General features: G+C 40.2%; 1 protein-coding gene across 3 annotated transcripts; it reads left to right on the top strand.

Moving 5' to 3' along the window:
* Window positions 1–914: 914 nt before the first annotated feature.
* On the top strand, window positions 915–12132 carry tnni1a (troponin I type 1a (skeletal, slow)). Of its 3 annotated transcripts, XM_061904523.1 has the most exons (6): window positions 915–1036; window positions 3145–3178; window positions 6760–6891; window positions 7909–7998; window positions 11240–11416; window positions 11810–12132. In XM_061904523.1, exons 3-6 carry the CDS (start codon window positions 6766–6768, stop codon window positions 11912–11914), a joined length of 498 nt encoding a protein of 165 aa, XP_061760507.1. In that variant the 5' UTR covers window positions 915–1036; window positions 3145–3178; window positions 6760–6765; the 3' UTR covers window positions 11915–12132. The 3 variants fall into 3 exon arrangements, with proteins under 3 accessions (XP_061760507.1, XP_061760508.1, XP_061760505.1); XM_061904524.1 differs by lacking the exons at window positions 915–1036; window positions 3145–3178 and adding an exon at window positions 6500–6644 and having other exon boundaries at window positions 7909–7977; XM_061904521.1 differs by lacking the exons at window positions 915–1036; window positions 3145–3178 and adding an exon at window positions 6500–6644.
* Window positions 12133–13662: the final 1530 nt, after the last annotated feature.

Below are 13662 nucleotides of genomic sequence, written 5' to 3'. Positions count from 1 at the left end.
TTCAGGAAAAAATACTAATGATGTTACATAAATTCTGTTTTAAATTTTTTTTTAAAGATTCGAATTAGCTAGTTTTTCTCTTCATTTTTTTCAGTTGAATTTTGAATTTTAAAGAGTCGAAATTGAAGATAAACTATGTTTCAAAATTTAATTTTCATTTTTTTTGTGTTATCTCTTCTTTTAAACCGTTCATTTAAGTGTTTTTTTCATCATTTATTCTCTACAAAAAACCTTCCGTAAAAGGGAAAAAAATGTACGATGGAATGACAGACAGAAATACCCATTTTTTTTATACATATATAGATTTACCTATTTAAAGGTAAATTGAGCAAATTGGCTATTTCTGGCCATTTATTTAAGTGTGTATCAAACTGGTAGCCCTTCGCATTAATCAGTACCCAAGAAGTAGCTCTTGGTTTCAAAAAGGTTGGTGACCCCTGGTGTAGTTGTTGGTAGTAAATAGCATTGTAAGGTTTTTAAACAATATTTCGACTCTAAAAGTTTGGTTGTATGTTAAAATTGTGCTCTTTTTGAGGGGGGCAAGCATCAATTAAATTACATTTATGTCATTTCAATGGGAGACTTTAAGAGCTGGGGCACAGAACAAATAAAACGTGTAATTTGAGGCACTACTGTACCTTCTGCATTGAGCACTGACTTTACTCCCACCAATCAACCATGTCACCATGTATTGTATTTTAACATTTTTACCCAAAGTCTATTCGTTTAAATTCCATCATAATTGACAATCTCTCACACATGAGCTGCCAGCATCCCTGTAGGTTGTCCTGGAGCCAAAATCCTGAGTCCTTGATTTGTGATGGATTTGTGGGACACTAGTGGGGCGATAGGAGATTAGACAGTGAGAGAAATGGAGGGGGGGCACCAATAATAGCCTCCACTAACAAAAGAGAAAAAGAGAAGTGAGATAATGGGAGGTGCAGTTATATAGAGGGGCACCAAATCATTGCGCTCATCTCTTGTTTTCATTCCCTGTGCTGCTGTCGCATCTCTTCCTTCCTTGCTTCTATCACTGGTAAGAACTTTTCTTTCTGTGTGTTTCATTACGCTTGCTGGTTGAATCTTCCATATGTCACAATGAACATGCATCCATTTTCTACCGCTCGTCCCTTTTTGAGGTCACGGGGGGGGGGTGCTGGAGCCTATTTCAGCTCCATTCGGGCGGAAGGCAGTGTACACCCTGGACAAGTCGCCACCTCATCGCAGGGCCAACACTGATAGACAGACAACATTCACACACTGGGGTCAATTTTGTGTGTTCGGGACAAGCGGTAGAAAAGGATGGATGGATAATGAAGTGTTTTAAAAATGTTTTGATTACTAGTGCAAGTTAACCACAAAGATCCTCTTCCATATTTATTACCAATTTACCTTGCATAAAATGTCAATTAAAATAAAAATTATTTAAGTTGCATCACGGAAAAATCACAAAATCACTGAAAAACAACCATCCCATCCATCCATTTTCTACCGCTTATTCCGTTTTGGGGTCGCTGGCGCCTATCTCAGCTACAATCGGGCGGAAGGAGGTATACGCCCTGGACAAGTCCCCACCTCATCGCAGGGCCAACACAGACAGACAACATTCACACACTGGGGTCAATTTAGTGTGTTCAGGACAAGCGGTAAAAAAAGGGATGGATGGATAATTAAGTGTTTTAAAAATGTTTTGATTAATAGTGCAAGTTAACCAGAAAGATCCTCTTCCATTTTTATTACCAATTTACCTTGTGCTAAACATAAAATGTAGATTAAAATAACAATTGTTATTTAAGTTGCATCACGGAAAAATCACTGAAAAACAACCATCCCATCCATCCATTTACTACCGCTTATTCCGTTTTGGGGTCGCTGGCACCTATCTCAGCTACAATCGGGCGGAAGGAGGTGTACACCCTGGACAAGCCGCCACCTCATCGCAGGGCCAACACAGATAGACAGACAACGTTCACACACTGGGGTCAATTTAGTGTGTTCGGGACACGCGGTAGAAAAGGTATGGATGGATGATGAAGTGTTTTAAAAATGTTGTGATTACTAGTGCAAGTTAACCAGAACAGACAGACATTATTCACACACTGGGGTCAATTTAGTGTGTAGAAAAGGGATGGATGGATAATGAAGTGTTTTAAAAATGTTTTGATTACTAGTGCAAGTTAACCAGAAAGATCCTCTTACATATTTACTACCGATTTACCTTGCGCTAAACATGAAATGTCAATTAAATAAAAAAAATGTTACTCAAGTTGCATCGTGGAAAAATCACAAAATCACTGAAACACAACCAATCAGCGCGAAATGTCCAGGCTGATGTGATTTTTCCTTTGAACCATTGGGATGTTTGTTGTTGCTCATTGCATAGTTGATTCCATTCCAAGAGGTTTTTTTTCCGGCATCAGTATGAGTTACTGACAATAAATCCCTTCACCAGGCTGGCCTCCATCGTAGCCGAATCGCCCTCCACAGCTGTTTATCAGATATCCCAAGGTCTATTTGGGGAGACAGGCCATTCAAATTCCAACGTGCAAGATAATACTATGGAGAAAGACAAGAACAGGGCAGAGAGATGAGTTGTGGCTATCACTTTGGAATCTTCCTAATCCACCAGAACAGATCATCACACTGCGGGAGGCCTGGAGTGCATGGAGGGTTGTTACTTACCAGGGTGATGTGAGACAGGGATGGAGAACTGAAATATTGTGAGACATAGAGTAGGAGTTGTGTTAATTATGTGACAATTTGACAGAGGATAAAGGAGGGTGAAGAAAAACAAACATACACTCAAGTCATGACCGTTGTCACATTTGGATGAAACTCAATGACCACACAACTAAGTCATCTACACATCTATGTGTAATGGACGGCAGGTAGGAATGTGATACTTACACCGAGGGATTTTTCTTGTAAGACATACATTTTTTACGACGAAGAAATCCTCGCATTGATTTCAGAAAAGTGCGGAGAGAATGTTAACCACAGGCATAATTGGCAAAAATTCATTGTTGACGGATGCTTTTTGATTGCGCTCACAGCGATGTATGGAAATATGATCATGTGCACAAACTGTTGATGTACAAACACGGACAACTGTTTAGTGAGCATCTAATCTCTTCTGTCCACCAGGGAGCGATCCCATCACCAGGATGCCTGAGAATGTGTGAGTGATGAGGATTTGATCCTATTATAGACTAGCTTCAAACACCCACATACACAGACTGCACACACACTCACAAATATATTCTTTTTTTTTCACTAATATAGTTAAGCCCAAAGTGATTCATATCTAATCTTTTTTTTTTTTAATAAATAGTTATCCTTACTGGAAATGACACAAAACTAAATAAAGTATATGACATACAAAATATAACACAGTAAGTTATGTCTGAAATAATAACTAAAAATAGTCAAAATGTAAATGTTTTGTTGTGGTGTTGTTTGTTTGTGTGGACAACTTTGAATAAACACAATATTTCTCTTCTGAACTACAAACCCCGTTTCCATTTGAGTTGGGAAATTGTGTTACATGTAACTATAAACGGTATACAATGATTTGCTCACAAACCAACATTAATCTCTAAAGGATAGATAGATAGATAGATAGATAGTACTTTATTGATTCCTTCAGGAGAGTTCCTTCAGGAAAATTAAAATTCCAGCAGCAGTGTACAGAGTTGATATCAATTAAAAAAAAAAAAAAAAAGTAAATAATGGGGGTTTAAAAGGAAACAAAATAGAGAAATATTACAAAAAGAATAAAAACAATGGGAATAACAATATAACAGTAAAATAAGAATATAACAAGACAAAGTAGGCAGTAGTGACCATGTTATGAAAAGGTATTGCACTGTTAATGTTTTGCATCCCCTGTCATCCTAATACCCCCCGCCCCCCGTCCCAGAGAGGAGTTGTACAGTCTAATGGCTTGTGGGACAAAGGAGTTCTTGAGTCTATTAGTCCTGCACTTGGGATGAAGCAGTCTAGCACTGAACAGGCTCCTCTGGCTACTGATAACGCTATGCAGAGGGTGACTGGCATCATCCAGGATGCTCACTAGTTTGTCAACAGTCCTCTTCTCTGCCACCGTCACCAGTGAGTCCAGTTTCATTCCGATTGTAGATCCGGCCCGCCTGATCAGTTTCTCAAGTCTGGAGCTGTCCTTCTTAGATGTACTGCCCCCCCAGCACACTACCATGTAGAACAGAACACTGGCAACCACAGACTGGTAGTACATCCACAGGAGTTTTCTACAAATGTTGAAGGAGTGCAGTCTCCTGAGGAAGTACAGTCTGCTCTGACCTTTCTTGCCTCCTGAGGAAGTACAGCCTGCTCTGTCCTTTCTTGCCTCCTGAGGAAGTACAGCCTGCTCTGTCCTTTCTTGATATCCTTTCTTTCTTGATATCACCACATGGGCTCAGGAACACTTCAGAAAACCACTGTCACTAAATACAGTTCGTCGCTGCATCTGTAAGTGCAGGTTAATGCTCTACTATGCAAAGCGAAAGCCATTTATCAACAACATCCAGAAACGCCGCCGGCTTCTCTGGGCCCGAAATCATCTACAAACCCCGTTTCCATATGAGTTGGAAAATTGTGTTTGATTTAAATATAAACGGAATACAATGATTTGTAAATAATTTTCAACCCATATTCAGTTGAATATGCTACAAAGACAACATATTTGATGTTCAAACTGATAAACATTTTTTTTTTTTTGCAAATAATCATTCACTTTAGAATTTGATGCCAGCAGCACATGACAAAGAAGTTGGGAAAGGTGGCAATAAATACTGATAAAGTTGAGGAATGCTCATCAAACACTTATTTGGAACATCCCACAAATGTGCAGGCTAATTGGGAACAGGTGGGTGCCATGATTGGGTATAAAAACAGCTTCCCAAAAAATGCTCAGTCTTTCACAAGAAAGAATGGGGCGAGGTACACCCCTTTGTCCACAACTGTATGAGCAAATAGTTAAACAGTTTAAGAACAACATTTCTCAAAGTGCACTTGCAAGAAATTTAGGGATTTCAACATCTACGGTCCATAATATCATTAAAAGGTTCAACGAATCTGGAGAAATCACTCCACGTAAGCGGCATGGCCGGAAACCAACACTGAATGACTGTGACCTTCGATCCCTCAGACGGCACTGTATCAAAAACCGACATCAATCTCTAAAGGATATCACAACATGGGCTCAGGAACACTTCAGAAAACCACTGTCATTAAATACAGTTTTGTCGCTACATCTGTAAGTGCAAGTTAAAGCTCTACTATGCAAAGCGAAAGCCATTTATCAACAACATACAGAAACGCCGCCGGCTTCTCTGGGCCCGAGATCATCTAAGATGGACTGATGCAAAGTGGAAAAGTGTTCTGTTGTATGACGAGTCCAAATCTAATATTGTTTTTGGAAATATTCAACATCATGTCATCCGGACCAAAGGGGAAACGAACCATCCTGACTGTTATCGACGCAAAGTTCAAAAGCCAGCATCTGTGATGGTATGGGGTGCATAATGCCCAAGTCATGGGTAACTTACACATCTGGGAAGGCACGAATAATGCTGAAAAGTACATACAGGTTTTGGAACAACATATGCTGCCATCTAAGCGCCGCCTTTTTCATGGACACCCCTGCTTATTTCAGCAAGACAATGCCAAGCCACATTTGGCACGTGTTACAACAGCGTGGCTTCGTAAAAAAAAGAGTGCGGGTACTTTCCTGGCCCACCTGCAGTTCAGACCTGTCTCCCATCGAAAATGTGTGGTGCATTATGAAGCGTAAAATACGACAGCGGAGACCCCGGACTGTTGAACGACTGAAGCTCTACATAAAACAAGAATGGGAAAGAATTCCACTTTCAAAGCTTCAACAATTAGTTTCCTCAGTTCCCAAACGTTTATTGAGTGTTGTTAAAAGAAAAGGTGATGTAACACAGTGGTGAACATGCTCTTTCCCAACTACTTTGGCACATTTTGCAGCCATTAATTCTTAAGTTAATATTTATTTGCAAAAATAAAAAATAAAGTTTATGTGTTTGAACATCAAATATCTTGTCTTTGTAGTGCATTAAATTGAATATGGGTTGAAAAAGATTTGCAAATTATTGTATTCTGTTTTTATTTACCTCTACACAATTTCCCAACTCAAATGGAAACGGGTTTTGTAAAACCTCCATTACAATTAACCAGAACAGTATGATTTGAATCCAATCCATTATTAGTTTAATAAGATTATCGTTATTGCTATCAGGACATAAAATATGCCTGGGTTAAGACATGATATTAATCATTTGGATGTGTGAATGTTGTTTGATAAAATTAGTTTGACACGATTTAAAGTCTTTTTCGCTATTGACCGAATAACAATATACTTATTAATCATTTTGGACTTAACTGTAATTTTCACAGCTTTAACTGCTTGGATATTAATTCATGTTTTCTCCTCTTAACCATGGCTGTCTGATCCTTGCAGGCCGGAGGTAAGATCTAATTTCAACAATCACAACACAAAAAAATGAAATACTGTGTGCATGTTCCGCAATAACAGTGGCATTATGATATGATTCTTTATTTAGAGAAAACCAAAGATATCGGCTTCAAGGAAGCTCATGCTCAAGGTTGGCAACATGCATGGTCAACTGTTCTGTACAAACAAATATGGAGTTCATACATTTGGCCACAGTGTGGCAGCAGAGTGTTTGCTGTGTGAGTCAAGGTGTTGCCATTTTGCAGAGTCTGATGGTGGCAAAGGCCAAGGAGGAACTTGAGCAAGAGATCCTAAACAAAGAGGCTGAGAAAGAGACATACCTGGCGGAAAGAGCTCCTCCCCTCAACACCAGTCACATGAGCATGGCTCAGTTACAGGTAGAGTGTGCATATGTCTTCCTTGCACTGGCCTCCCCGAAATTGAAAACCACAAGAAACTGAAAAAAAAAAAAAAAAAGTCCCATTATTCTACTACAGACTATTGTTGGCAGACTGAAAGCCTCCTTTTTTCCATTGCAGGCATGATGTTTTTGTCAGTTTTGTAGTATGTTACCACAGATACCCTCTAATACAGTATTTAGTCAGCCACCGACTGTGCAAGTTCTCCCACTTAAAATGATGACAGAGGTCTGTAATTTTCATCATAGGTACACTTCAACTGTGAGAGACGGAATGTTAAGAAAAAAAAATCCAGGAATTCACATTGTAGGAATTTTAAAGAATTTATTTGTAAATTATGGTGGAAAATAAGTATTTGGTCAACCATTCAAAGCTCTCACTGATAGAAGGAGGTTTTGGCTCAAAATCTCACGATGCATGGCCCCATTCATTCTTTGTACTACCAAAAAGGTCTATTTTGGTTTCTCTGACCACATGACATTCTCCCGATCCTCTGCTGTATCATCCATGCATCCATTTTGGTATAAACTCAACTCGTCGTGTTTGGAGGAAGAAGAATACTGAGTTGCATCCCAAGAACACCACACCTACTGTGAAGCATGGGGGTGGAAACATCATGCTTTGGGGCTGTTTTTCTGCTAAGGGGACAGGACGATTGATCCGTGTTAAGGAAAGAATGAATGGGGCCATGTATCGTGAGATTTTGAGCCAAAACCTCCTTCCATCGGTGAGAGCTTTGAATGGTTGACCAAATACTTATTTTCCACCATAATTTACAAATAAATTATTTAAAATTCCTACAATGTGAATTCCTGGATTTTTTTCACATTCTGTCTCTCACAGTTGAAGTGTACCTATGATGAAAATTACAGACCTCTGTCATCATTTTAAGTGGGAGAACTTACACAATCGATGGCTGACTAAATACTCTTTGCCCCGTTGTACATGTAACATATGTATATAATGATCATGTATTTAATTGTTTTGTACATGTAGGATCTGTGCAGAGAGCTCCTTGCCAAAATTGATGTCGTAGATGAGGAGCGATATGACACTGAGGCCAAAGTAACGCTCAACACACGTGAGGTACAATTTATTCCATTTTCATTTTGCTATATTAACACAATTATATTGAGTATGGCCCCACTTTTCATATGATTTAAATTTTTGGAGAATTTTCTCCCGGTAGTTATATACCATCTGGATTATTATACGACCAATCATTGCGCGTAACAAATTAGTTGTTTGTTTATCATTCCACTGAAAAGACTTCCAAGATTGGGCCAAAAAAAGTTGTGAGTGACAGCACTTTAACATGGGTGAGAAGCTCTATTAAATTCAAATATTTGCAATACCCGGTCGGTGTGTATTGAGGGCCAAATGTGACAAAATGAAATAAATAAATCTTTGAATAATCACCCCCGAAACCCTGAGATGGACAAGCGGCAGAAAATGGATGGATGGACGGATGGATAATTCCTGGAAAGTGACATTAATTATATTTGGAATTAAATAAATATGATATTAAATGTGTCATTCATTTATTTAATGGAACATTAAAAAACCCAAAACCCGTGAAGTTGGCACGTTGTGTAAATCGTAAATAAAAACAGAATACTTGTCCAGGGTGTACACCGCCTTCCACCCTATTGTAGCTGAGATAGGCACCAGCGCCCCCCGCCACCTCAAAAGGGACAAGCAGTAGAAAAAGAATGGATGGATACCATGATTTGCAAATCCTTTTCAACATATATTCAATTGAATGGACTTCAAAGACAAGATACTGAATGTTAGAATGGGAAAACTTTGTTATGTTTTGCAAATGTTAGCTTATTTGGAGTCTGATGCCTGCAACATGTTTCAAAAAGCCGGCACAAGTGGCAAAAAAGACTGAGAAAGTTGAGGAATGCTAATTAAACACTTATTTGGTGAACAGGCTAATTGGGAAAAGGTGCGTGCCATGATTGGGTATAAATGCAGCTTCCGTGAAATGCTCAGTCATTCACAAACAAGGATGGGGCGAGGGTCACCACTTTATGAACAAATGTGTGAGCAAATTGTCGAAAAGTTTAAGAACAACATTTCTCAACGAGCTATTGCAAGGAAATTATGGATTTCACCATCAGAAAACCACTGTCATCAAAAAGATCAGAGAATCTGGAGAAATCACTGCACGCAAGCGATGATATTACGGACCTTCGATCCCTCAGGTGGTACTGCATCAGAAAGTGAGTTAAGGATATCACCACATTGGCTCAGGAAGACTTCAGAAAACTACAGTTGGTCGCTTCATCTGTAAGTGCAAGTTAAAACTCTACTATGCAGAGCGAAAGCCATTTATCAACAACACCCAGAAACGTCGCCGGCTTCGCTAGACTCAAGCTCATCTAAGATGGACTGATGTAAAGTAGTAAAAATGTTCTGTGGTCTTACTAGTCCACATTTCAAATTGTTTTTGGAAACGATGGATGTTGTGTCCTTCGGAACAAAGAGGAAAAGAACGATTTGTATTGTTATAGGCGGAAAGTTCAAAAGCGAGCATCTGTGATTTATGGGGGTGTATTAGTGCCCAAGGCCTGGGTAACTTACAAATCTTTGAAGGCACCATTAATGCTGAAAGGTACATACAGGTTTTGGAGCAACAAATGTTGCCATCCAAGCAACGTTATCATGGACGCCCCTGCTTATTTCAGCAATACAATGCCAGCGTGGCTTCATACTAAAAGAGTGCGGGTACTAGACTGGCCCGCCTGTAGTCCAGACCTGTCTCCCATTGAAAATGTTTGGCGCAATATGAAGCGTACAATCCCACAATGGAGACCCCGGACTGTTGAACCACTTAAGTTGTATAGCAAGCATGAATTGGAAATAATTCCACCTGAAAAGCTTCAAAAATTTGACACCTCAGTTCCCAAACATTTACTTAGTGTTGTTTAAAAGAAAGGCCATGTAACACAGTGGTAAAAATGCCCCTGTACCAACTTTTTTGCAACGTGTTGCTGCCATTGAATTCTAAGTTAATAATTATTATTATCATGTCTTTGTAGTCTATTCAATTGAATATAAGCTGAAAAGGATTTGCAAAATCATTGTATTCTGTTTTTATTTACCATTTTCACAATGTGCCAACTTCACTGGTTTTGGGTTTTGCATTAATTAAATAATGTATTTAAAGACAAATTTGAGTCATTATTAAAATATGTATTCAATTGTTTAATTTTGTCTAAATTTGGCCCAACGTAGATGTGCACATGCCTCCCCATCATCGTCTCCGCCAACAAAAGCAAAAGCAAAAGTAAAGTGATGTTAAAATTGCTTTAAACTGGGTAACACATGGCATACTGACAAAGCTTAACCCATTGTTACTATAACAATCTACAAGATTAATATAGGTTGCCTCTCTCTTTTCCCCTCCATCTTTCGGCATTCCTTTTTTTTTTTTTTTATCTTTCCAGCTATCATTATGTATACGTATTGTTGCATTTGAACAATTGTATTGTTGATGATAGAGGTAAACTATTGGTATTGTTCATGATCAATAGCGCTTTTTCTATTGGTATTTGTATTGCTCCAGTTGTAGTGTAAAAATGCTCATTGTCATTTCTATATTATTATTTATTCACTGATCTTTGCTATCACTTTTACGATCATATTTGTTTATATCGTATGTGCTGGTGTTGTTCTATTGTTGTTGTTGTGTTTGCTGTTGTTGTTTTTGTCTCTCTGTCTAATCCCCCTCTTGCTCCCACAATTTCCCCCTCTGTCTTCCTTTTTTTCTCTTTCTATCCCCTCCTGCACCAAATGATAATATAAACACATTTAATAAAGTCAAATTCAAATAAGGCAACAAGAGAAGTATCCTACACTTCTCTTTTGTAAAGTAAATCTGAACAGCTGATATGGGCATCTACATCAACTATATGATTTGCTTGAGAAGCTGGACAGGACAAAAAAAAAAGCTTTGGTTTTTGTGTGACCTTTCAAGTGAAGTGAAGTGAATTATATTTATATAGCTCTTTTCTCTAGTGACTCAAAGCGCTTTAAATAGTGAAACCCGATATCTAAGTTACATTTAAACCAGTGTGGGTGGCACTGGGAGCAGGTGGGTAAAGGGTCTTGCCCAAGGACACAATAGGGCATCGACGGGGATGGCGGAAGCGTGGATTGAACCTGCAACCCTCAAGTTGCTGGCACGGCCGCTCCACCAACCGAGCTATACCGCCCCGAAGAACAGTTCAGAACAGTTTACTAATGAAAACGGGGTTACCACGGTCTGTTATATTCATCAGATAATCCATTACGGCTCAACTCCTCTTCCCTGGCCCAGATTAAAGACCTGAGTATCAAGGTGTTGGACCTGAGGGGGAAATTCAAGAGGCCTACACTGCGCCGCGTTCGTGTGTCCGCTGACGCCATCCTCCGCTCGCTGCTCGGCTCAAAGCACAAAGTCTCCATGGACCTCCGAGCCAATCTCAAGTCCGTCAAGAAAGAGGACACTGAGAAGGTGTGTGCTCAGTTCGAAACAAAACCCGAACTTCCAGCCAAATGAGTTCCAATGCAAAACAAGCATGACGTTATCTCAGGACTCACGTGTGATGCCCTTGCCAAAGAACATGTGGAAAGTTTGCTAATGTGTGTGAGAAAGGTGTAGTTGTGATACGGTGTCATTGTGTGCACAGAATACAAGACAATGATCTCATTGTACTCAGGAGGAAATCCTTGTGCTTACTTCTGAGAGGGAGAAGCCAGAGAGAGAGAGAGAGAGAGAGAGAGAGAGCTACTACAGTTTTAAATGTGCTTCGATGCATGCAAACATAGAAAGCAAGTTCTTTAAGAAATGAACCCACATTCTAATCTAAACAAAGAATTATCTCAACCATGTCTTTTTTTCCTGCAGAAGAGACCAATAGAGGACAGTGACTGGAGGAAAAATGTTGAAGCCATGTCAGGAATGGAGGGAAGAAAGAAGATGTTTGACGCTGCCAAGGGTTCCGCCCAGTAAACCCAACACCTGCCTTAACCCCTGCACCTGAATCGGTTTTCCCAACTTCCTCAGCAAATACAAGATGATGTCTGCAGTACTCCCTGCCTTTACTGTAAAATGAAGTGACACGACTATATCCATAGGCTTTGTTATTGCCATTGAAATTGTATTTCTCCCAAACCTCACACCTGTGATCAGTAATAAAATGTCCATCCGAATAAAGGGATTATTTGTGATGTTTTGTGTGTTACTTTGGAAATAAAAAGCTCCAATATCTTTTAAAGTTGATGATGTATACCTCCATCACAGCCCTGCTAACGTATGTCGATACATTGATTTTCAAACTGTGGAATAATAACAATTTTATTTAATATGAATTTCTTTTGGGCTTCACGGTGGCAGAGGGGTTCGTGCGTCTGCCGCACAATATGAAGGTCCTGCAGTCCTGGGTTCAAATCCAGGCTCGGGATCTTTCTGTGTGGAGTTTGCATGTTCTCCCCGTGAATGCGTGGGTTCCCTCCGGGTACTCCGGCTTCCTCCCACTTCCAAAGACATGCACCTGGGGATAGGTTGATTGGCAACACTAAAATTGGCCCTAGTGTGTGAATGTGAGTGTGAATGTTGTCTGTCTCTGTGTTGGCCCTGCGATGAGGTGGCGACTTGTCCAGGGTGTACACCGCCTTCCGCCCGATTGTAGCTGAGATCGGCGCCAGCGCCCCCCGCGACCCCAAAAGGGAATAAGCGGTAGAAAATGGATGGATGGATGGATGAATTTCTTTTCTCTTGAAACACTTTTTGAAATTAAGTCAAAAGGGTTATCTGAGTTTGCAAAAGCAGTAATACTTGCAAGGCGAAATCCTTTGGAAGAGATACAAAAACTTTTTCGGGCAGCACAGTGGGACAGGGGTTAGTGCGTCTGCCTCACAATACAAAGGTCATGGGTTCGATCCTTTTGCTCAGGATCTTTCTGTGTGGAGTTTGCGTATTCTCCCCGTGACTGCGTGGGTTCCCTCCGGGTACTCCGGTTTCCTCCCACTTCCAAAGACATGCACCTGGTGATAGGTTGATTGGCAACACTAAATTGGCCCTAGTGTGTGAATGTGAGTGTGAATGTTGTGAAATTAAATAATCTCCCACAGCACAGCAGACTGTATCTCACGGCACACTAGTATGCCACGGCACAGTGGTTAAAAAAACACTGTATTAGTGCATGTGTCTCATAATACAAAGGTCCTGAGTTTGATCCCCAGGCTTGGGGTCTTTCTGTGTGGAGTTTGAATGTTCTCCCCGGGTACTAAGGGTTCCTCCCACCTCCAAAGACACCTGGGGTGTGTGAATGTGAGAGTGAATGTTGTCTGTCTATCTGTGTTGGCCCTGTGATGAGGTGGCGACTTGTCCAGGGTATACCCAGCCTTCCGCCCGAATGCAGCTGAGATAGGCTCCAGCACCCCCCGCGACCCCGAACGGGACAACCGGTAGAAAATGGATGGGTGGACTAAAACGTTTGGAGAATCATTGCCCTATAACAGGGGTAGGGAACCTATGGCTCTAGAGCCAGATGCGGCTCTTTTGATGACTGCATCTGGCTCTCGGATAAATCTTAGCTGACATTGCTTAACACGATAAGTAATTAATAATTCTGCTGGTAATCACAGTGTTAAAAATAAAGTTCAAATTATAAAACATTCTCATGCATTTTAATCCATCCATCCGTTTTCTATCGCACCTGTCCAAGATGTCGCATTATCGCTAAGAAGTATTATATT

This window comes from Nerophis ophidion, linkage group LG06, assembly GCF_033978795.1.
Source record: "Nerophis ophidion isolate RoL-2023_Sa linkage group LG06, RoL_Noph_v1.0, whole genome shotgun sequence".
In the NCBI taxonomy this organism is placed as follows: Eukaryota; Metazoa; Chordata; class Actinopteri; order Syngnathiformes; family Syngnathidae; genus Nerophis; species Nerophis ophidion.
Note: the sequence above shows the minus strand (reverse complement) of the source record. Positions and strands in the feature narration are given on the sequence as shown.

Bases quoted from the DNA above. Each gene is read 5' to 3' on its own strand.
- tnni1a (XM_061904521.1), top strand. The intron at 6,892-7,908 runs GTAGAGTGTGCA...TTGTACATGTAG, and splicing joins TGAGCATGGCTCAGTTACAG to GATCTGTGCAGAGAGCTCCT. The intron at 11,417-11,809 runs GTGTGTGCTCAG...TTTTTCCTGCAG, and splicing joins AGAAAGAGGACACTGAGAAG to AAGAGACCAATAGAGGACAG.